The following is a 25,818-nucleotide window of genomic DNA, read 5'->3' on the forward strand; positions in this document are numbered from 1 at the left end:
TTTGCTTTGTTCATTGAGTTGTTCTCTGCTTCGTCCATCGAGTGTGTTTGGTGGCTTGTGTGAGTTTGTTCGATGATGCTTGGTTCCTTTATTCACTAAGTTGTCTATTTGGTTCTTCTTTAAGAGATGACCTATGTATTTAATTTGTGAGATGGATTTAATGTATGTGATCAATCATTAAGAAGCATGTTGACCTGTTTTGGGTCATTTCTTTGTCCAATAGAGATCTAGAACCTTTTGTAAGACATTTTGGCAAGTATAAATAGGGAGTCGAGTCTTAGGCTGAGGAGGCTGGTAGATTCTTGGAAGAGGTTAGAGTTGGAGTTTGAAAGATCACAAATCGTACTTGATGTATGGGAAAACTATTTTGTAATCGAATCTTTGTATTTGGCTACAATTGGGAAGGCCTTACAACCTGTCATGTATGAAGTAAATTGTTGAATCAATAAAGATCTATTGGTTATTTCTCTCTCTCTCTCTTTCTCTGGAATTGTCTCTTGGTTAGTTTGCTTCCATGTGTTAACTCAATGAGGTTTCATGGTAACTAGGTGAGCCTTTGGCCTAGTTATCATACTCCCTTGCATAAAATCTAGATGTTTGAGGTCTCCCCACTCAATAAGAATGAACTAAAAATTGCAAAAAAATTGAGATGAATAATATTATAACTCTTTTAAAAAAGATTGCATACTTTTAGATTCTTAGTAAGTAGCACTAGCAGTCATCAATGCAACAATAGTTGTTCCTAGTCCAAAACTTGGCTATTGATTTAAATTGAGAGCTCAAAACTGACCAAATTAGTGTAAAAATAGAACTAACCTTTGATTCTATTTATACCAATCCATATTTGAAAACTTTAGTGCAAGTTCCAAATGCTATACATGTATTTCACAAATTCCTTTTAACTCTAATTTAAGTTTTATGTAATTGTAGGGAAAATTAAACCTTGGCAAAATAAATGCATTTTAGTTTTCTAGGAGATTTATGGACCATTAATTGGGATGTGATTATAATAGAATTAGTGAATATTGGAGTGTATTAAGATATGCTTACAAGAATTTCTAGGTGGTCCTTATGCAAATAGAGATTTTTAGGGATATTGGTAAATGGTGGCCATTAATTAAGATATGCTTCCGAAATTGCAAGCGAAAAAATAAAATAGACAATTTGGAAAACATGAATTTTATTGGAAAACTCTTTGTGGATATAATTAATTATTTAAACAATTATACAAATGGAATTGCATTTGAGAAAAAATTATAAAGTGGAGGCACACTAGACACCCTATTCATTCTCTCCAACTCACCGATTTTCAAAATGTTGACACAAAATACTCACCACTTGGTGAATATTCTCCACTAAAGTTTTCTATGACATTTTCACCACTCTACTAACATTTGGTCCTTAGCACAACCTAGAGTGGTATGTCAATGGTGCTTGGGACAAGGTCACTTGGACATCCTTGAACCTTTAAAATGGACCCAATTTATAATGCTTCAATGGTCAAATCGCAAGAGTAGAAATTCCTCCTCCGTGTTGATCTACGTCAAAAATTTAAACATGTTCCAAGAGGAGAGGTATAAAAGAAAGCCCAACCCCCTCATTTTAAATAATCACAAAAATCAAGTCTCCTAAGCAATTCAATTGAGAAAGTAATCAATCATCATCAAGGCATTCAAGTAAAAGTATAATTCAGGTCTTAAACATTTACAATGACATCCATGATCAACCTATTATGAAGTCAATGCTACAAGTCAATATCAACATATTCATAAAGATTTCAAAAAAGGGAGGCTTGCAAAGGTATAACATTTCATTCAATTATTTCAATTTAGTTTTGTTGCATTGTAACACATTTTTAATTTCATCATATTTCAATTCTATTTTATGGTTAATTGCATCATTAGGGTTTGACCTAGGCAAACCTCCATGAGCCCAACATTTTCCCTCTTTTGCATGTGTAAGTGACAAGATCAAGATACACAAACTTGGAATTAGATTGAGTAGATAGAGACCTACATATTGGGTTTTCATAGATATAAAAAAGAAAGGTTGACATTTCTCTAAGTAGTATAGTTGTAGGCATTTCAAATAATTTTTTGGGGAAGGTTTTGAGAAAAATAAAAAATTTAGAAACAACAACTTCATCTACATATGACATTCTTGGGTTAAGATCACCCCAAATGACATTTGACCTCTTAACTTCTGCCCAAATTTCAAGCATAGTTTCCTTTTTGTCTCCTCTTTCTATATCTGTAACTTTTGTCTTCTTATTTATTTTGTGGTTTATTTTGCATGTTGAAACCCTCGATTTTACACCTTTGGCCCCAAATCTAACACCCAACTCACACATTTTCAGTATCATGTTCAACTCACTTACAAGGACTACTAGACCCATGTTGTGCCAATAATTTTTTATCAGATTTGTGGTTGAGCCTTGTGGATCCGGTCTCCTTGAAATACAATTAAAGTGGAAATAGGTCTAGTTTTCTACGTTTCTTGCATAAGCTACTGAACCTTATTTCCATACATTATAGGAGGAATTATTCGTAGGAATGTTGCAACTAGTGTTTCAAATAGAAGATCATATAAACCTCCTAGTTTGATATGGAATCCTAGTAATTAGCTTTGGCATGTAGGTATAGATTATTTGTGAACATGAAGGGATGATTATAATGTCCAATATTTTTCTTCGAATGATCATCTAACAAGATTATCTAACCTTATGTTTATTTTCATATATTAATTATAAGAATCTTACATTTTTAAAAAAATATTTAAAATATTCTCAATAAAATAAATCTTAGACACAAACATTATTTAATTAAAATGACTCAAATAAATAAATAAAATATCACCTATGTCTTTTAAAATTAAGCTAGATTCTTCTAAAAGATGCAATTATGTCTTGACTTATGTTCTATTCCTAGCTTGAATGTTTTGTAAATATTTTGAAGAGCTTATGAAGGGGATCTAGAAAGAAAACTCCTCCACCCGGGATGGAATGAACCAAAAGCCAATTCAACAGTGGATAAAATTTGTCGAGTCTTCTGTAAGATAAATTCTGAAGTAATAATTTTACTTGTTTTTTTTTTCAATTACATATAGGCGAATTGTTTAGAAGTGGTTAATGCTGATTGGGGTTGTGCTGCGGACACAACTCCTTTCAACAGTTGTTTCTATGGACTAATCTTCCAGATCATGAGGAGATTGTTAAGCTGGGTATTGGTATTTGTTGATGTATGCTGGCCGACTTCCATGGTTATGAGCAGATTGGATTAGAGGCTGATTTTATCAGGAATCTAGCGCGGGGAAGAATGATCAAGGCGCAGCTCTGTACTGTTGGCTAATCATAAGAAGACAAATTATTACCTTCCCCCGAGACTTCAGCAAATTTCCTTGGCGTGACTTGCAGATTTGTAAGGTTAGATTGTAGTATTAGTAAACTGTTTCTTACATCTGCTATTTATGCTGAGAGTCCTGTATCGTTTCCACATTTCCACAGAATTAATAACCAAGATCAAGTTTCAGTCTTATCTTCTGTTACTATTACTGCCGCATTTTCCTATTCAAATCTGTATTTTCACCTGAATATTGTTCGGAGCAATAAACAAACAGCAAAACTGACTATAAACATTTCGTGATGCTACAAACATGGAAAGAAGTAGGAAGAAAAAATACAATAAAAAATAGAGGACAGAAAATTGTATTTGTTAATCTGTCTCCCTTACAAGGGCATCAGTCTTAATTACACAGACATTTTAGATGATAAATATGAAACCATAAATCCTGATAATCAAATCAAGCTTGGAGGATTTATCATAAAGCTTAATAATTGTAGAAACATTTTTATCTAAATACACATGTGCTATGTCCTGCAGACCAATTTGGCCAAAAGGATTTAAGAAGTTATATGAACTAATCATGACAATCAAACAAAGCTTGGCTGATTTATCATAAAGCTTCATAATTGCAGAAACAATCTTATACCTAAATACACATGTGCTAGGTCCTACCGACCAATTTGACCTAAAAGGTTTTAAAAGTTGTCATACATTTTGAAAAAGCAGGCACAAGTAGTGCATTCTCAAGAAAACAACTGAGACTACGAGTGAGCTCTTCCAACCAACACGCTGCTAGATACTTTAACACGGACCACTAGAAGCAGTAGAATATAATATAACTGGTTAGCAGAAAAAGAAGCATGACAATCAAAAACTACATTGAATGTTCCTTCCCGTTCACATTAGGGATAGTTTCCCTATCTCTTTTTGAACCTGGAAAACTAATTACCATGTAGGAAGGAGTTGAAGAACACCAAATATACATTTGGAGTTGTGTTTATTGTGTTAATAATATTTGAAATGTGACCTTAGAGTTACATAATTTTCAGTTATTAAAGGTTGTAGGATGGGAGTGTGTGTACATCTATGAGGGCTTTGGTATTCCTATTTAACTAATTATTTATTATAGTAATTACAAAGATTGGTCTATTTGAGCAGCAATTTTCTTATAAGAGAATTCTGTTTCTGTTATGGTAAATTGATGATGTATTAAACAGAGGGGATGAACGCATCTTACATAGATTTACATAGATGACGTTTGTAGAAAAAACAATTGTCAACTAAAGACATAAATAAAATCTACTTAATAAACTAAAGACATACTAAGATGACCATTAAAAAAACATTACAATATTCTAGTACCCTCAATGGTCATCATCTAACTACTTTGCAAAAGTCTGTAAGTGTCTTGTGGTCATGAATTATTCAGAACATTCTGCTGCTCTGAGATCCATCTTGGATCAGCAAAATGTCAATGACCAAGAGTAGCCAAAATCCATTTAGAAAAAATAGAGAAGGCTGCCCCCTTCTTCAGAATGCTTTGCAACAAGAGACAAGAGCCTACCATTGACTCTGCCACTGAGATAAATTTGTTACTAACCCATCCCATAATCTGCAAACTTCTAATCAGAAATCATCACAAAACATCCAATCTGATGTTGGATAACAAAGTTGTCCCTAGCTAGAGACATACCGAGAACAACTGTCACACTTTTGACTAAAATCGACAAACCCTCCAATTTTTTGTGGAAGAGCATGGTGCCCCACAACAAACTGCAAAATGTCATTTTTTAAGGAAAATATCACCAAATCCAAGATTTCAAATTATTATTTTTCGAAAATAATAGTAAAAACCCACTAAGGAATCCCACACAGCTTTGCGAATCATAGAATTAGAATTTTTCAAAGGGTAAAAATCTAAGTTACCAGATTCTCTCCAGCAATCCTCGTAGTCTGGTTCAATTCTGTACAAATTTAGGTCCTCGTCAAATTTTCTCCAAATTCTCTTGCAGAGCTACAAATTTGCTGCAAATTCTGTCAGAGGAACCCAGGCAGAATTTGCAGTGAATTTTGAAGAATTTGCCGTCTAGACCTGGGCTTAATTTGGTCGCGGACCATTCTTTTTAGACTTTTTAAAGTGTTTTTTTGACCTCTCAACCCTATTGTGACCACTAAAAGGACCACTAAAAAGACCAAAAAAGATGTTATATGTCATTTATGCATTTGTGTATGAAAATGAAAACTTGCTTATATAGGAAATCCAAATTGACAATAGGTGACATCTAAATTGATGATTATAGAGGAATGTCTTTAAAAAGATATGATATGTTTGAATCCGGGACTTCAAATTTGTATCTCACCTTTTGATATAGCCTGGTTAGAAATGCTCTAACCAATACAAAATAAAAATTCAGATAACTGCACTTATCTTTTGACAATTCCTTTCATTCTCAAACTGGCCCCATCATATGGAAATATGTTCCATGCATATGACCAAGCAAGTGTATTAAAGTTGTATGTGTTAGTTTTGTTAGCTTTGGACAGCTGTTTGTCCATTTGCTATTATTTAGCAAGTAATTGTTTTGCTAACTAATTGGTTAGATTAGAAACAAATATTTGTTAATTAATTGACCCCTTTTGGAAACAACTAGAAACCGACTTGGTTAGGGTTGTTAAGTTGTTTTAATCTCAACCGTCGATTGTAAATCAATCTCGGCCGTTGGTTTACCAACAGGAGTAGTATAAAAAGAGGTCAGGGGGGCATTTGGAGAACATGAAGTTTGGAGAAACGTTTGCAGTGTTAGCAAACAGTCTTGCAGTGTTAGCAAGGGCACAGTGTTAGCGTGGGAATAGCAGTGGGGAATATCAGCGGGATAAATTAGGAGGTTGTTGGAGTTCTGCCAGTGAGAGGCAAGGAATTTTTGTATCTCTTGATTTGCTGAAGTTTAATATAATTCCTCATCTGTAGAATTGGTTTTCCCTTAGGGGTTTTTCCAGGGGCAATTTGTCCAAAAATATTGTGTTCATTGTGTTGCTGATTTCTTTCCGTATTTTATAAGTGAAGTTGTAGTTGTGTTATTTTTCGATATTAGCTGGGAATTTATTTTCAGTAGTTTAATAATCGTTTACGATAGGAGATTGATAATCAGTGACTGCAATAGTTAAATTTTTCACAGTATGCAGTGCTAAATGATGCAATTAATGTCCTATTGAACTGAAACATAGATTTGGTGGTGTATTTTGCTATGTTCCTTTACTATTAGCAGATTCAAGTATGGATTTATTTTTTGTTGCATATATATACACTCGTATACATATTTAAAAAAAAAAAATGTCTTTGTAAGGATGAACCCAAAACAATTCCGAACCCAAGCCCAAAAAAATTTAGACGAATTTCGAACTTGAATCTCGAACCTGCATCCGTACTAGAATCTGAACCGGCAACTTAGGTAAAAATTATGAAAACCCATTAGAAATCTCTTCAGGGAAAAAATCATGAAAACCCATTTAGATTTTTTTTTAAGGGAAAAAATAATGAAAACCCATCAAATTTTTTTTTAAGGGAAAAATTTATGAAAACCCATTACATAAACCTTCATGCAGATTAACGTGAGACTTGTGTGGTAAACAACATATGCGAGGAACATTCAACTCCTAAAAAACACATGCAAGTACATGAAACAAACATGCCACCTTCGAAAATCAGAGACTTTTGCTCAAACCAAGAAATCACGCGATCAAAACACTGGACTGGGCTTGCAATTTTTTAGCATTTTTTTTGAAGATGAACCACAAAATTCTCATAAAATACCTTTAACGATTTTCATTTTGAAAAATTGAAAAATAAATTTCTCCAAAAAAATAACAAAGTAGAAGAGGCTCGATTTCTTTTTAAAATTTTGTCAATTTTTATGAAATCCCATCAACCTGCTTTGATACCATGTCATGGTAAATCGATGTTGTATTAAACAATGGATATGAAATCTCCTTATATAGATTTACAAAAACGATATTTCTAGATGAAACAATTGTGAAATAAAGATGAAGATATAAACTACTTCATAAACTAAATACTAAATAAGAGGACTATTAAGGAAACATTACAATATTCAAATAGTTTCTGGATTCAATTCTGTGTTCACTTATCTTCATTTCTGCAATTTGAGTTTTTTCTTAGAGTTTTTCTGTCCTTTGTCCTACCATTTCCCATACATGCTATAATTAGTGTTGTAAGAATAATCTCTGTGGAAGATGATAGGACATTTCTTTCAGGGGTTATAATGTTTTCATCTCTACAAATGTCCGTGGGATACGATAGGTCTATGCTTTCAGAGGGTTATAATGTTTTCATCTGTGCCAATGCCAACAAGGAGTTTTTGCCTGCAATCTGCAAGACCAAATGTGTAAACATATATTTACATAATGGAGTCTCAACATTGCTGCTTCTCTTAAAACAATTTTGATTGGTACTCTGCCTTGTGGTTTACTTTGTTGCATAAGATGTCCCAAAAGTCGAATAAAGTATATGCTCATTGTTCTTGATGCAGCAGTAGATCACTATCAGTTCTTAATTGTTAAAATCTCAGTTCTTGATTTTCCTTTTTAAAATGTTGTGCGTTTTCCTAGATTTTTCCCTCTCAGGGTTAAGTTACTTTTTATGCATCTTTTCCACATTTGTCTTCCTTTATACCACTCTTTCGTTTTTGGCATTTCCACTGGTTATTTTCTCCCACTTTTAGTGAACATGGATTATTTTGTTTTCTTCTACAGTATTTTACAGTATAATCTTTACAAAGTTCATTAAAAATTTGTATTAGCTTTACTCATTTGCAGATGCAACAAGCATATAATGACATTTGACACACTGTTCAACTTCAAATTGAGAAACTAAAATCAACGTATGCAGGATCATCATTTTGTGGTCATGTCAAATGATAGCATGTGGGATGGTACCCTCAGTCCAGGAGATTTCCAGGCTGCATCAATGAATTTAATTGATAAATGGGCAATGTGTGAGTCCACATTTCAACCATGGAGATGGGAGCCTTGTCCAAAGTTACCCTGGGGAGTATCTCATAGTGTGAGTTTTTTTGCCATTCGGTATCCCTTTAAGAGAGTTAAATATTTGAAATATTTTGCCTTATGATGTTAAAATTTTGTTCACAAGAGAATTGTTTGAGGGATAATGATGGTAAAATGTTGGAATCTATTATCTTTATGTATACTTACTGTATAAAATTGCAGGAAAATGGTTATTTGTTGCTTGAAAACGTCCATGTTCACAACTTAAATTCAGTAAGCACCAAATATGATTTACATGATCTTGCTTTTCATTTTATTTTGGGACACCAAGTGTAAGCTCAGTGCATGGCTCTGGTGTTATATTTTTATAAATTAGTAGATTAAAATATAATCTGAATTGAAAATTATTTTCATAGTCACTCTAGAGAATTTTCACATTTTATTTCTTCATTTTTGAATCCAGCAACATAATGTAGCTGAAGGTGAGTGTGAAGTTGAGCAGGGAGAAGAGCCCTTGGATCCTGCGACACTGGTAAGATTAATTTTCTCTTGGATCATCTCATTTGCTTTATTTTATGCTTCCAATGTATGCATTTTAAACTTCAAGCGATCACAGGTAATTTTAGATGCAATCATGCTTCCCGTAGGATCACGTGCATAGAGATAAAAATGATTTTTTTATAATTTAATTAAGATGTTCAATAGTTCTATAATCTATTAGCTGAAAATTCAGATGCACAACATAACCAATTTATAACACTATGATAGTACAAAACAATATATACTGCCATTTGGTCATTCCACTTCGATGCAGCACATCATGTTGCAATGCATAGGATGCTGGTGTCAACCCTAATATGACGAAGCCTTTAAACCAGTAGTCTATATATGTCAAGGAGCTTGCTAAGGACAGTGATACCTCAATGGGGAATATGCTTCAGAAAGTCTTGTACATGTTGAGGAAGCTTTAATAAGCTATCCTAACTTACAAGAAAAGTAACATGTTTTAAACATTTGTATTTAAGACATGATCTATTCAAATAGTTTTTTTGAAAAGAAAGAGAGTACTAGTATGCTTTAACTTATTTAACATATCAACTTTAACTAAGCATCATTACATTTTTTACAAAATTTAAATAACACTGCAAGAATTCAAAACTAGTATATAAATTCTCTCTCTCTCTCTCTCTCTCCCTCTCTCCCTCTCTCTCTCTCACTAGCATTAAACATGCAATTTAAAGGACTGAAGATTAAGTTTACAAACCTGCTGTAGTCTGAGCCAAATCAGAAATCCTCAAAGAACATCTGATAAACTTGCGAGAGGGAAAGTATCATTGAGGTGCTTTACTTTCATCCATGAACCTGACGGTGTAAACAACAGATGGATGTAATGCCATATGGACTTTGGTGTTTTTTCCTTACATGACTCTAGTCGGTCACACACTAAGGTACCTCCTATCTAGTATGATCTTTGACTAGGTGGTGTAATCTGGGTCATGTGAACTGACCGACACATGCAACACTTTGTGCTGATAGCAAGCATGACTTAATGTGCAGTCATTGTTCACCACCCTACTCTGCTATTGGCTTGGAAGAATCTAGTTTAAACTGGCCTACTGTGTTCTGTCAATGTCTGAGGCAATATGTAAGACTACAGGTTTAACAGTTCACCTCTAGTTCATCTTAGTTGTTCTATCTTTTACCTCACATGCATAATACAATAACATTCTTATCTAGAGTTAAATTCTCTTAATTAAAGTTCCATGTGTATATACGTGTAATTTAGCCGATGCAGGACATACTTGCACGAGTTCACATATTTTACATCATTTCGTATTCATCACACTTAAACTCATTAAGGTTTATGCTTCCATCATTTCTTGCACGCCTAAAGTCCTCTTGATAACATTCTATGTGTTTGATTGCTTGAATCAGAATGACTTTTTCTTTAGTTTCTATTTGATAAGATTTATTTCAGTTTTATTTATGTGTGATATCTTCCTTTCAGGTAGGAGAATTGGTTTTCTTAATTTGTATTGCATTCAAATGGTCTAGTGTACATTTTGAACAGCAAGGTATTGCTGTTATGAAAATAATTCATCGTTGTAAATGATAATTCTAATCCCCTTGAACAGGATTCAAGAACGTATCTTCACTTATTCCAAACATGATTTGAGGTTGCCAAAACTCCTTTCTTACTTGCATGGCTACTTTGATAAAGAGCCATGTAAAGCTTTAGTACTTAAAATACTTTTCCAAAGTGATAATAGAACAAACACAAATGAATTATAGCTTAGAGCTCAAATAATTTCTACAGTATACACAAGACTCTTTTAGACATGCCTTTGATAGGGCTACTATTCTTATTCAATTTATTGAAGGAAAGACATCTCACAGAGATTTTTTTGTTTTGAAAACAGATTGCACCTATTCGAAAGAAAAATACAGAGACAGAAGAAGGAAACATGCCTTGAAATCGGGGAAAGCAATTTTCTGTTCCTAAAAGCTCTGTTGACAGCTGCAAGCTCACTAACAGGGCTCCTACCCCCTTCTATCTTCTTCCAATCTGCAGTTCATTCCCTCCCAAGATTAAACCAAAAACAAATGATATGATTTTAATGCTCCAAACCTCTATTTTCTTTTCACTCGATACTCCCCAAATGTCGCGCATCTTCAATTTCATCTCTCTTTCATTTCAGAATCAGTTCTTCATGTAAGTGCATAAAAATTGACAACATCCTATCAAAATGCCATCCAATATTATACATTCTTATATTATTCTCTTGCATTGCAGATGATTATAACCATTTTTCCTTTCCACCAAAGGTGGCTGCTAAGATAAGAGTTACTATGTAACATATATGTACATATTGTTTGCTAAAATGAATATCAACTTAATAGTCAATTCCTGACTTGCTTGAAACAAGTTTAATTTAAATTATATCATTACTTATGTGAAAGGGCACCAGCTCATTAGTTGATAGCTATGTTCCAATTCCAACTCGGTAAGGTATAGTCATTAATATCATTTGGGGACAATATCTTCTTGCGTATTCGAACTTTGGTGCTTATTTCAGTATTATTCAGCTCAGTGTCCTATTTTATTTGTGGTAGGTCTTCTGGAGATCATCTAAGACATTTTGATTCGCACTTACTATTTTGAGTAAGTCACTTGGATGTTTTGCTTATATTTACTATTTATAGTAAGTCACCTAGGTGATCAGTTGGCATCATATGTATATATGGAAAGTGGATTGTTTATTCCCATGAGTTGATATTGACAATTCTCAAGAGTTTAATGATTTAAGGTAAATTTTTAAATTTAAAATCATGTTTAACTTTAATAATACTTAATTATATTAAATGACTTTATGATATGATGACATAAAGGGGGTTAAAGTGTATTTAAGTAATTTTCATGAAGTACCTTTATAAAAGGACAATATAAAGTCACTTTGATCAATTAAGCTCTCCAGCTTGTTCGAGAAGCTACTTTATCCGGAATTAAAAGTAAAGGATGACTTATCCCAAATTGAGTGTGGGGGTTCACTTGGTGTTTGAGAAGTCTTTATAAACAAATCTTGTCTTTCTTCAACCACATGGTATGGGGATATTGAATTGAAGTAATTTTCTCTCGTTGCTCATATTCAGTGACTGGTCTGTTGTGAGGATTAAAACCCTTAGAACCATAAGATTGGATGGAAAGTTGGAAACCCAATCTTCTTGGGAGGTGAATTTGCACTGAGTTCACTACTGAACATAGTTGCAGGTTTTGGTGTGCTATAATGGGAGTATCAGACAGATTTGAAATCTTTTGGTAAGGGATTCAAGATCTGAAAGTTCTCAGAATATAGAAGTACGGGGGTTTATTACATAATCTTCTTTTGATCTGGATGCACAGTAAGTATATGGCTTCATTTTCAAGGAGATAAAACTCAGACATGATATACATTGCCAACACTCTTTTCCTTGACACCCAGACAGTTTCAGATTTGGTACGAATACATTATTTCCAGCTGAAGATGTGGGTAACCTGCAGTGCATAGGGTTTGTGGTACTTGAACCTCATTGGGCAGGACAGTTTATGAGTCAGCTTCTCATTGGACGTGATGGGAGACATGCTAGGAGGCATCTATACATTGTGCTGCAACTTACAACCTGAAGGTTCTGATAATAGCCGATCGTTCAAGGCAGTGAAGAGTATTTACTTTGGCTCAGAATCTCTATATTTTCCAATGGTTCATAGCTGATATCTTTTTCAATAAATGTACTTAGTCGATTGCCTTAAAAGCAAACTTTAAGAATCATATTGGGACTGATAGCTTCTGGCAGCTGTTTGCCAATCTTTTCCTCAGAATTCTCGGTAGTAATGCTGCGAAGTGTTTGTCAAAATAACCGGGTTCTAAATCAGTAGTTAGCTATTGGAAGTTAGCTTAAATGCTAAGTATCTGGGATTTATAATTTCCCAACTCCTGTGAAAACTCAGATTTCTATCGACATACAAGGGTTTGACAAAATTTCTATGTAAATAGTTTGTTCTTGTAATGTGTTTTCTTGGCACGAGAACTCAGAAAACTCAGACTTGATTGTGTATATCAACTCTTTGACGAAATGTCAATATTACAAAACTGAAATTTTAAGGACAGATTTGGAAGGGGATTTTACATAAGTTTCATATCACTGTCACCATATGTAAACCCAAAAACTATGGCATAGTGTTGTGGACTATAAAACTTACTTACTTACTTACTTACTTATTTAAATTATTTATCATTACTTACGCTAAATGTTAAATTTATTAAATTTATTTCAGACTTATGCAATTCTTTCTATATGTAGAATAAATTCAGAATAAGACTTTAACAAATCTGAATACCAAAGATTGTATAATGTTGGTATGATGCTAAAATGCTTTTGTCTTCAAGTCTGAAAATCACCGATTCAAGGAAGGAGATTATTTATATATTTCAATATTCCTCTTCATGAAATCGGCTCAAGTATATATATATATATATTATTGTATTGTAGGACATGTCATGAAGGGACATGTCCATTCATGGCATGCCCTTTCACCAAGGGTTGCTTCCAAGAGGCCTGATTACCAATCAGTTTAGTTAATGCAATAACAACATAAAATCTGCCGATATATTCCTCTTCATGAAATCGGCTCAAGTATATATGAATTATTGTGGGACATGTCATGAAGGGACATGTCTCCACAAAGTGGAGCCATGTCCATTCATGGCATGCCTTTTCACCAAGAGTTGCTTTCAAGAGGCCCGTTTACCAGTCGGTTTAGTTAATGCAATAACAACATAAAATCTGCCGATCTGCTACTTATAATTATTCATTATACAATGTGTTTCTGTGCATTAGATCATTTACTCAACCTAAGTATAAATGAAATATGACCCTTTCTTGATCTGTAGCATGAAGTTTGTATAACCACCAATGATCATTTACTTGATACATGGCAAGAGAGGATGAATGAATTCTGATTACATAGATTTATATACTTGAGTTGTAGTTTTGATTGCATACAAGGATGATGGTTTTTACAAAGCATTTAGAATGATTATTCTTATAGGCACAATCAGTGTGTATGTGTGTATGTATGTCAGTTCACATAGTGAAGTGACATACATACATACTCATATTAAACAATCAGAGCAATCATCATTATATCCGACCGAAGCTACTATGCATCAACACTCACTCTTAGCTAGGGAAGATACACACACACACACACACACACACACACACACACACACACACATATATACATACACACACACACATATATATATCAATGAACTAGGGAAGATATTTAAGAATGTATAAAATAACGAAGATATCACCTAAGTCGTGATATCTAAGGATGCTTCAAGAATATCAAGTCCCATGAAACTCTCCACAAAGACATCCAAGTTATGGTATGTACACTGAAATCACATCTCATGATGTCTACCATAGAAAATCATGGCATTTCCATGGATATTACATCGCATAATATCCACCATGATAATTTCATAAGGAGCATATTGATACACAACAGATATCAAGTCAGCGTGATATCTATCAATAACTCCAAGAGATACTAACTATCAAGATGTTTCCATGAATATCAAATCGGCATGAAATTCGTCATGATGGCACACTAATCATTGTAAAGTCGTCACCTTACAATGTAAGATACAAGTGTCCATTATTTGAAAGATTGTGACCTTTCAAAAATATACACATGGTAGGCCCATAAGTCATAGAGTCACACTTAATAACAAAAAATATTTTACAAGGAGTCACCATGGATTCTATCACTTGGAGTTGTCATGGTGTCACACACATGACATCTGCGATGAACCATATCAGAGGGTGTATCCACTATGGCTCAATTCATAGGGTGAAAACAATGGCTTTCACCTCAAACTTCTCTCTCAAAAGAAAGAATATGCAAGGATACAAATAATGGATCACCGATTCTAAAGTTCCTTTCCAATTAAGGCTTCATTCTCCAACGTATCAAGCTTGTCCCAGAATTACACAAGACTTCCCTCTAGCATGAGGCTTGGTGAGAATGTTGGCTGTCTATTCTTCAGTGATAATGTACCTCAATTGAAAGTTAGAGAAACCATCTCAACATGGTCTACTCCCTCCGAATCAATATCATTGGATGTCAACAGATGTAGATCCTTAAGTTGCTACTGCTGTTACGGAGGTATGTCTTATTTGATTCCATAGTAACATGAGTGAATGTAATAAACTATGGGTTTATCCCCAGATTTGGCTATAATAGGCATTCATGCTAATTTGGCTTCCTCCAAGTACATTCGTCAACCTCCTAACCTCCTTGTCCAAGATTGCTTCTAATATAATGTCAGAGTCCCTCTAAATGGTGTCTCCCTTTGCAGAGGATGGATCTACCTTGCATTGCATGTAGGGAGTAGAAGAAGTACACCTCAAATCTTCTCCCAAAGAAGGCTATAACATCACCATGCATTTCTCACAAAGAGCTGGTTTCACCTTGCATTGCCTATAGAGGGTGGTAGATACAACTGTATGTGTCAAGGAAGTAGTCTACATGATTTTTTCCCATTGCATCCTCTTACGAAAAAAAGTAGGTCCCTAGTAAGAGGAATCTCAAACATATTTGGTATTCAAACCTTGGTGCCATCCTCTTTATACTCATGGATTGTCCCCAGTTAACAAATAAGTATCCAACAACATAGAAGTCAAACTTGTTTACACACTCCAATCATTTTTCTTTCCTCAGCTCCCTACTTTGGTAATTTAATCTCTCCCATCAACATGTCAGCTCATTAGAGTATTTGGATGAGTACCACCAAATAAGCAACCAAAGTACCTATGGCTTTCATAGTAGAGATACCAAATGTCCCTTCGAATCAAGAGCTTCTTTTGTCATGTTTGAGCATACAAATTTGCCTTCCATCTCAGTGCAGTTTAATGGCTGTAAGATATATTGATGATTTAATGTATATTGCTTCCCAAATAATTAATAGAAAATATATTTGACCGGGCATCTGTCTTTGAACCCATATTACTTCCATATAGATATCAAGCTTAGTACACTTCTAAAATTGAGAACTCATTGTTGATGCAGGTTGTTGCTATGAAATTGACCATATCTACTCACCAACGTGCTTTCACAACACCCTTAGTACCTTTATAGTGTGCCAATTATTCTGATTGGGCGACGAGTCTCGTCACCTTCACACTTGATCAGTCATGATAGGATTTTGGGGTCCTTTGCAACTTATTTGATAATATCATCCTCTTTATGGTTACGGGTTTATTTGTCCACATGCTTGACCTAGGAAACAGGATGCGTGTTCTTCCTTTACACTCCCCTCACAGATGGATTTCCTCAGGTCAATGTACTGACCCCACTCCACGTCACTTACTTATCAATTTTAACTTCGGACCCACAATGATCTGTACTGAATTCCCTTTGTTTCTGTGTTGATATATTCTGATCCAATCCTTGTTTGTATTTCTATGGCAGTCTTGTTTGACCTCGTACCTCCTTCTCTATGCATACTCGTGGTAGGGTCTTCACCTTATGTGGCAGGAGGACTAAGGAGTTCCAAATAAGATATCTTTCGAATAGCTGTTCCCCCTTAGGATATGCGATCTCTTTGCTATCATAGACCCGTGTCAGTCATGAGGTGCTTGTACTCCACACACCATATTCCCCCTCTGCAGCAGGTCGATCCAAACATGGTGGACTGTATATCCAAAGTCAATGGCCTCATCCCTTAGCTGGAACATATGAGTGATTTTCTCAATATTCTTTATTATGGTGAGACCCTGTTTCACAAGACTGTCGATACAATTTTGACAGTGTTTACACATATATTCCGCCAACCTCTCATCACTGTTATGCAATACTCGTGATACTCATGTCACGCCAGATTTGTATGTCAGTTTGTGGGATCAACCCAAACAATATCATGCACTTCATTATAAGTACTCTGTCGAAGGTAACATCCTCCAATTCGGTTGTCTCAACAGTCTATAACAAGGAACACCATTGTTTTGCATATGTGGCTTCTTTCGTATTCCACGACATTCCTCATTCTTTATCCAGCCATCAAATCAGGATTTATTAGAACAGTTAAATTCGAAAGATATCTTATTTGACTGGTTTGTCCCTTGCTTGACCAATCTCGATACATGTAATGATTTACTTCATCAACCTTTTAACAAAACACAATACCTTGGAAGATGGAAAAGACTTGGCTCGAGGCTTACTCTCAAACTCATATGCTAAAGTTCTTGAATAATACAAAGTTGATGCTACAACTCTCCTTATTCAAATCGATTGTATTAGCACACAAGCTCCATAATATTATGATCGCTTAGTCACCTCAATTTCATATAGAATTGATATTGATCCTTCGTTAAATCAATGCTGGGTTTTCAACAGTGACCAACAATTTGTCTCAACCTAGCAATGAAGTTATTCACGATGAACTGATACATTATTCAGTTATATAGGGTAACGGTTTTCAACTGACCTCGTTTGTTCTGCAGCGTATGGTTGACATATTTGTATTCTCTTACTATGTCTCTTGGACCATTTCTTGTTAATACAATCTTGCATCGTATCCAAGGGTTTATAAAGCTAACAATTTTGTCTATGTAATAAGAGAGGATAGATGTTGCATGATAGTTCACTGCAGAAATGAATTTCCTGAATGTCTATAAGTTTTGTTCCCATCGAAGTGCCGTTCCAATGCTTCATCTGCATTCCAAATTTAATTCTGACAGCATGCCTGAAGGTGAGCAGTTCTTCATTGATAAAACGTAGTGACCATTCCCATATATTAATTCGAACCAGTAAATGGCAAATATATCACCACAAAGTGAACCACTTTTAAAGAATCGCCAACACTCACTCTGGAGACTTGAACGGTTGATTCCTTCTATCACAATTTGTAAAAGTAGTGATATCTGCCACAGCTGCCACAGCAAATGCAATGCTACTGATTATTAAACAGTGGCATCATTAATATTTATGCCTGCCACAAATCGCAGGTCTGAAGTCAAGTGCCATAAACAAAAAACATTGTCTGGCAGACAGTAATGTGTTGATCCGGATGTTATTTTACATCTATGTTCTTTGAGCATAATTATAATCCTGGGTCATTAGAAATATTAAATCCTTTGATAAAATTGTGAGAAGTTCCCGCTGATTAATCAATACCAGGCAGATACCAAAGATAAAAGGATATAATATCAGGTAAATATGCATACATAGTGGATCTGATATTGATCTTGCTTCACTGTGGCTCTGATAACATATTAAATTTATTAAATTTATATTAGACTTACACAATTCTTTCTATATGCAGAATAAATTCAGAATAAGTCATTAACAAATCTGAATACCAAAGATCATATAATGTTGGTATGATGCTAAAATACTTTTGTCCTCAAGTCTGAAAATCACCAATTCAAGGAAGGAGAGTATTTATCAATTTCAATATTCCTTTTTGTTGAAACTAGAGCCCAGAAATCAATGAAGATAATCAGCAATAAGAAAGAGACAAGACTGAAACAAAGAACACTAGAAATATCCTGGGAAAACCCTCCTAGAATGAAGGGAAAAACCTTGCCACACAACAAAAATATCATTTTATTGATTAAAGAATTCAAGTGTACAATAACCGCTTGATGCGAATATATAACAATAGAAGAGACTCTTCACATTATAACCGAAGGTCTCTTGAGATTCCCATAACTCCTATAATTAATTATAACTCTTTGAATATTCATGCCTCAATGCATGTGAATGACACGTCATTTACATTTAATATTACAAATTAAAGTGTCATTTTCAGCTGAAGATGACAGTAATGGTAATAACGTCTAGATTTCGAGAGATAAAGATCTCTATCACAGCTACAAACTTCAACACTCTTCATGAAATTGGCCTAAGTGTATATATTATTGAGGAACATGTCATGAAGGGACATGTCTCCACAAAGTGGAGTCATGTCCATTTATGGCATGCCCTTTCACCAAGGGTTGCTTCCAAGGGGTCCGATTACCAATCGGTTTAGTTAATGCAATAACAACATAAAATCTGCCGATCTGCTGCTTATAATTATTCATTATACAATGTATTGCTGTGCATAACATTAGATCATTTACTCAACCTTAAGTATAAATGAAATATGATCCTTTCTTGATCTGTAGCATGAAGTTTATATAACTGCCAATGATCGTTTACTTGATACATGGCAAGAGAGGATGAATGAATTCTGATTACACAGATTTATATACTTGAGTTGTAGTTTTGATCACATACAAGGATGATGGTTTTTACAGAGCATTTAGAATGATTATTCTTATAGGCACAATCAGTGCATATATGGTATGTATGTCAGTTTATATAGTGAACTGACATACATACATAAATACTCATATTAAATGATCAGAGCAATCATCCTTATATCTGACCAAAGCTACTATGCATCAACACTGAAGAGCATTCGACTCATTAGTCGATAGCTATCTTCCAAATCAAACTCAGTAAGGTATAGGCATTAATATTGTTTATCTGGCTTTACTAGCCATGATTGAAATAATTATAATGATATTTCAAATTAACATTGAATGAAAGTTAAATGATTAAATAAATATATTACTATATATTCATGTGAGTTCTATTGCACACACATACATATGTAGACTTATGCGAATGTGCTTGCTTGCTCATATCATGCACGAGTATGCATATACATACATTATATGTATATATATATCTGTGTGTGTATGTATGCATGCATATACACACACTCACTTCATTTGCAAAAGATTAATCATGTATCCAAATGACTTGACATTAACTCATATGTATCGATTTCTTACTAACAACTTAATTACGTAGGAGTTTTGCTGACCCAATAAAATTCACCAAGAGGACGATAAGCCCTAACGACTCAATGGTCCTCTAGGGTTTGACAACTTGAACCCTAGACCTTGGCCCACAATAGTAGGCAAGAAACCCTAAATAGATAGATACTTAATTTGCATGTATACATATTTATATACTTATTGGATCGTTTGCACAAAAGACCAATCAGGTAATCAATTGATTCAACATTAACTCATCAATATCAATTTCTTATTACGACTTAATTAAATAGGCAAGAAACCCTATTTGCGTCACTGCCTTGTGGGTTCCAGAAGATTTGTATGACAATTCGACCCTTTTTCAGATGTTATGCTGTCTATTTAATGATACTGTTGCCTTTTTGGAGGCCAAAAGATACCTGCATCCACTTGTCCACAAGAATGTAGTGAGCAGATATCTTGTGAACACTTGAGCATATACATGATTATGTATCAAATCATAAAGTACTCAATTACATAACAAAACATATGTAGTTCTTGAACCACTGTTCATTTCAGCAATGTTAATATCATCATTTTTCAAAGTAGTGTAAACATAACATTATTCAACCACTATTCATCTGCCAATGAAGTGTTGAACATGGGAAGATCATAACAACAAACATGCACACAGTTCAACACAAGAATTCAACTCCAGGCAATGAGGCTGTGCCGTCATCCACTATCACAGAAAATGTAAGGTTACAAATTTATGAGGCCATTGGCTCCAAAAACCCATCATTCTTGCTTAGCATTGAGTTGTCCATGTCTTCTCTCATATTCATCTTCTATCTTTCCCAATTGAATTCTCTGTCTCTTCTAAAAACTGTATGTTTAGCATTGAACTCCCCTTCACCAGTGACCTGTCCAAAGTACACCAAAGGCTCTTTGGCAAACTCACTTTATTTGATTTAACAACAGTTTGTTCTCCATCATTACTTGCAAAAACTGAGTAAAATGCAATAGGTGCTCTTCATATGTGTTAAAGATGATTAAATTTATTTCAGATTTGAACCATATATGACTTTTAAATTTTTTAGATAATAATTCTCACTAATCTCTGTACCATATCTGCAGGTAGTGATCAGAATATTGATAATCTTGATCTTGTCAAATGTGAAGATGATGCTAAATCAATATTGAAAAATACTGAATACAAATTCACAAATCTGAATCTGATTTAGTGGTACTCGATCTCCGAGAGGCAGATGTAATATCCCACATGGGTATTTTCCCTACTTATCTCAAAAATATGATTCAGAATACAACCAGATTGCTTATGCATTAAACACTCAAACTTGACCAGCAAACAAACAACAAATGCATGTATAAAACCTCAGAAATTTCTATTGTCTTATAATGTTTACCAATTACAGTAGCATGACCAGAGAAACTCATATAAACTCTTCAGAATACGTTATTGCATTGTACATCAGCAATACAATAACCAGCTAACAAAATCCAATCTTAAATACAGTATTACAGTCAGATTGGAAAACTAAGATAGAACTTGGAAGCACACGTGAGACACTTAGTGTGATGTCTCCACGGACAATAGGGTTGTGTCCACTATCTACTAGCATGAGGGTTTCCATTCTCAGGCTGGTCGAGAGCTGAAGCTTTCCAAATAACTCTCCAAGAGAGAAAATCAAATTTGAATTATAAACCAAGCATGCCGAATGAACTCCTTATCCTTCTTTTAAGGACCCAACATGTGACTCTTGAGATTCCTCTTCTCGTCACCTTTTAACAACCTTTATAATATTAAGTTGTCCCATTTTATAAATTTTCTTTAAGCTCTCACAAGCCAAATTTAATATTATATGAATTTAACTTCATAATTTCTAATATCCCAAAAAGGGAACATTACAACAGAACATCTATTGATTTCAATATCTGCCTTTGGGGATCGGATCTGCATTATATACTCATGGAAGAGGCATGTTCCATGAGTGGACATGTCTCCACAAAGTGAAGGCATTTCCGTTCATGGAACGCCTGTTAATTGTGCCTTTTCATTTCAGTTAGACACCCGATCTCTAATCGGGATTTATAAATTAACAAATACAAATGTTTATCAAGTATGATCTGAAGTGTCTTTGCACAAACAAATAAATATTCGATCTGAATATAATCACCGATAGTAATGCCTGATTGGGATTGTATATGGGACATGAAATAACAATAATCTACAAGTAATAATCTCTATATGCAGATCAATAATATACATGGAACATATGGAGTTTAATCAGTTATATGAATGATTTCCATAAATAATCATATGATATAAACAATTAAATATGTATGTGTAAATATATCAGTATAAACAATGTATATATATATGCAACATGAAATTGATCATCATTCTATATCTGACTGAAGCTACCATTTATTTGTTCAACACTCCGTCTTAGCTAGGGAAGACAAAATCTTGACCAACTATAGATCACAACAATAGGCTCATCTATTGAGGGAAGAGGTATCATCTCGCTCGCGATATCAATAGATATGATATGCTCAAGAATATCAAGTCACATGACATTCTTCTTAAAATATCCAAATTATGGTATGTGCAGTGACATAAAGTCTCATCATGTCTACCATAACAAATCGTCGTATATCCACGGAAGCATCATCCACCATGATTATCTCATAAGGATCACAATGATCTTCAACTAATATCAAGTCTCATGATATCTATCAAAATGTCCAAGAGATAGTAATTATCATGACATGTCCATGGATATCAAGTCACATGATATCCATCATGATAGTGAGATTAATCATTGCAAAGTCGTCTCCTTACAATGTATACAAGTGTTCATCATCAAAAAGATCGTCACATTTCAATAATGTACTCAGGGGGCCGAGACAATGATCTTATATTTATATAGAGAAAAAATCAAGAATAGACATGTCCCTTCATGGGACATGTCAATTTATTAACATAATGATAATTATAATAGTTATATATATAAATCATTGTATTAATTTCTCTAATGATTATATATAAAAATATAATCTCACATAATAATAATAATCATTATATATATAAGCACTTTAGTCTCATAGTTTATCCAACTGAAGCTACCAAACATCAACATCATTCATACAATTCTTATCAAATGTCAAGGATGAAGAAGAGAACCTTGAGACTAAGTTCGTAATGATACCTGAGAGTTACGTACATCATATTGAACTAATATCCTTACCAAAGGAACCAAGGGTTTGTAGCATTGAGTCAAAGAACTTGGGAACAAGAGAGTCCAGAAGAAAAGATGATGGTAATTGAGGTGCAAGGGACATTGGGAACTATTTTATAATCTTTTCCCTTTCTAATCGTTTCCTCTTCTCTTCTATGTTTTAATCATAAATAATCATAACAGTTAACCTTTCATCTTAATTCCATGAAGTCGCAATTAACGATCAACTAACTTGTCATCTTCACTTGAAACCATAACGACCAACTATCTTACCATTTCACCAGATTATATCAAATTAAACTACCAACTGGCTTCATGTGAACCTCAATGGCTATATTTCAAGCTAGTTCAAAAATTGGGATGTGACATACCATTCCCCTTGTGGTTCATCGTCCTCGATGACCTCTGCAATTTAGACACAAAGAATATTCCACATACAAGAGATATATATATATATATATATTGTGATATCATTTCTTTTCTTAATTGGGTCAGAATGAAAATCATAATTGAAACTCAAGATCCATTTTTACTTTAAAGTTTCCAAAAAGATACTGTTTACCGTACGGGTAAACTAAATTAATGCATACAGACAATAGAACATGAACAGCAAAACTTATATTATTATTCGCAATAGTAGATGAATGATGATTTACAATGATCCCAGACGGGCTATAAATACTACCGCCGAACCTTTCCGAAGGAGTCTGTCGGCCACAATTATTCTATCCGCTACAAATTATTTACTACCGGACCGTCGGCTACAGAATACCGAAACACTGCCGGACCGTCGGCTACAGAATACAAAACACCGCTGGACCGTCGGCTACAGACTAGAAAATACTGCTGGAACTATCCAGTCGGCTAACACCATCCCCCCTCAAAAAAACAGTCGTCTCCTGACGACTAACAAAATTAGGAGACAATTTACAGACCACAGAAGAAACTAGAGAGAAGGGGGCGTCCCAGAAGTGTGCTGCTGGTGACGTAACTCATACACCTGCTCTGTCCTGATGCAGAGATCTGTCTGAATCTGATAATTAACTTCGACGGCCTCCTTTAGAAGAAGTGCCGCGTCCATGGCCTGCGTCCTGGCTAACTGCATCTCGTGCTCAGCCGCATCCTTATCTCGAACCGTTGCCTCCGTACCTTGCTTAGCCACGTCCCTCTCCTGCACCGCTGCTGCCAAATCTGCCAGTAGTGCTGCCCGCTCTGTGGCCCATGCTGCCTGCTGGTCGGCCAAGTCGGCGGCTAGCTTCTGTCTAGCCTTAGTCTCTGCTGCCAATGATCTCTCTGCTGCAACCCTGTTCGCCTCCGCCTGCTGACGACCGTAGTAAACATCTTTGTGTAGTCCCACAATCTCATGTGCCAGCTTCATCATAGGGGTGTCACTGGGTCCCAACTCCGGCTCAGTGGCCCAATCTGCCAACATCTCAGCTGTCTCCGTTGCCGGCCAGCCCCTGTCTATAAAGAAAGTCTGAAATCGCCAAGGACAAATCCCACGGATATATGCTCTGATCAAGTGCCACTCCCGCCGCTGAGTCAGGGCCTGAATTGCCACATTGTGGCCCTTCTTCAATGCAGACTTCATAGTCCTGAGGTAATCCTGGCACCTGTCTTCATCTGACCCATAGTCCTTGGCGAAGGCCTCTAATGACCATTCCGCATCACTGTTTTCCTCATCAGCGGGAGCCATGCCCACATCCGGTGCCACCTTCTCTGTTGTTGGCGCAACCACGGCTTGTGGCATTCCCTCCTCCTGAAGCTGAGGCTCTGGTACCGCTGGCCATGTTCCTGAACGCCTAGGAGACTGAATGGACGAACCTCGCTTGGCAGGAGTGAGTCGGAACTGCTGCCTCAGAAACTTACTAGCTCTATCCATCACCTTCGGTTAGTCGACCTGCGCAAGCTCCATGTTCATCTCCGGTACTGGCTGGGCTGACTCGGCCTCTACTAAAAAGGATGATGAAACGGTGACCACTGCATCACAATCAATGACCTCCAACCGAACCTGCGGCTCAGATTGTGGCGGTGGCGATTGTGCTCTCGGTGTGACTGCGACGGTGACATCTGCTGGTGCAACTGGAATCACCTCCGCTACAGCAGTCGGCAATGACTCGGCAACTATCCGTGGAACGACATCCGTCATTGTTTGTGGGACATTTGCCTCCGCTGGTGGAGTCATAAGAACCGAGGCATGACGCTGACCAAACGCCGAAATGACTATCGAAGAGGTAGTCAAGTGCGCTGAAGTTGACAGCTGAGGCGGGGTAAAGAATGTGGGCCCACCACCCGCTGTCTCACCGTCAACTCCAGCCGATGTGCTCTCCTCTTCTTCCACGGATTCAGCTCCGTCACTCATCGAAGTGCCCTCCTGTCCGCTATTTGTCTCCCCGGAAGGGGCCAATTCGCGGAGTACTTTCTTGTGACCTGCTGCTGACCCTCCTGTTCTAAGTGTCGCCAGTAGAATATGGGAGGCTCCCCGTCTACCAACTTGCCCCTTGGAGGAGCCTCAAAGCCATCCATTGGAATCTGGCTAGCTGCAGCCTCTAGAAACAACCCGATGGCATGGTGCGGCATGAAAAATGTTCAGTGCTGAAGCGTCATGAATTCCTCCATCCTGTCAGCAAGTACTGAGGCCCAATCATATACCACTCCCTGCATGGTACCATTCATAAACACAATCTGCGGCAATGCAATATCTGAGGCCCGAGTGGCGCCTGTCAACCTGCTCTTGATAATGTCCATGATACAACACCAATGACCCTCCCGAATAAAATCTCTGCGAAGCCCTCTGCACTTTGTCCCCTGAACTACTGTCTCCCTCTCCACGG

General features: G+C 35.8%; 1 protein-coding gene across 6 annotated transcripts in view; it reads left to right on the plus strand.

Annotated features, from left to right (window-relative positions):
- The first annotated feature begins 2,922 nt into the window (after positions 1-2,922).
- ATG10 (autophagocytosis-associated family protein) overlaps positions 2,923-25,818 on the plus strand; it is a 38,846-nt gene continuing 15,950 nt past the window's right edge. The window contains exons 1-5 of one of the 6 annotated variants that reach the window (XM_089814862.1): positions 2,932-3,066; positions 3,270-3,421; positions 8,248-8,421; positions 8,586-8,636; positions 8,827-8,895. In XM_089814862.1, the coding sequence (XP_089670988.1) occupies positions 8,266-8,421; positions 8,586-8,636; positions 8,827-8,895 (276 nt within the window). In that variant the 5' untranslated portion in view covers positions 2,932-3,066; positions 3,270-3,421; positions 8,248-8,265. Of the gene's footprint in view, positions 3,067-3,126; positions 3,422-8,174; positions 8,422-8,585; positions 8,637-8,826; positions 8,896-25,818 lie in introns of those variants that run through there. The other 5 variants (XM_089814861.1, XM_089814864.1, XM_089814859.1 and 2 more) reach the window with 5 other exon arrangements.

Source organism: Cupressus sempervirens, chromosome 2 (genome assembly GCF_028749045.1).
Source record: "Cupressus sempervirens isolate cs-2001-9-10 chromosome 2, ASM2874904v1, whole genome shotgun sequence".
In the NCBI taxonomy this organism is placed as follows: domain Eukaryota; kingdom Viridiplantae; phylum Streptophyta; class Pinopsida; order Cupressales; family Cupressaceae; genus Cupressus; species Cupressus sempervirens.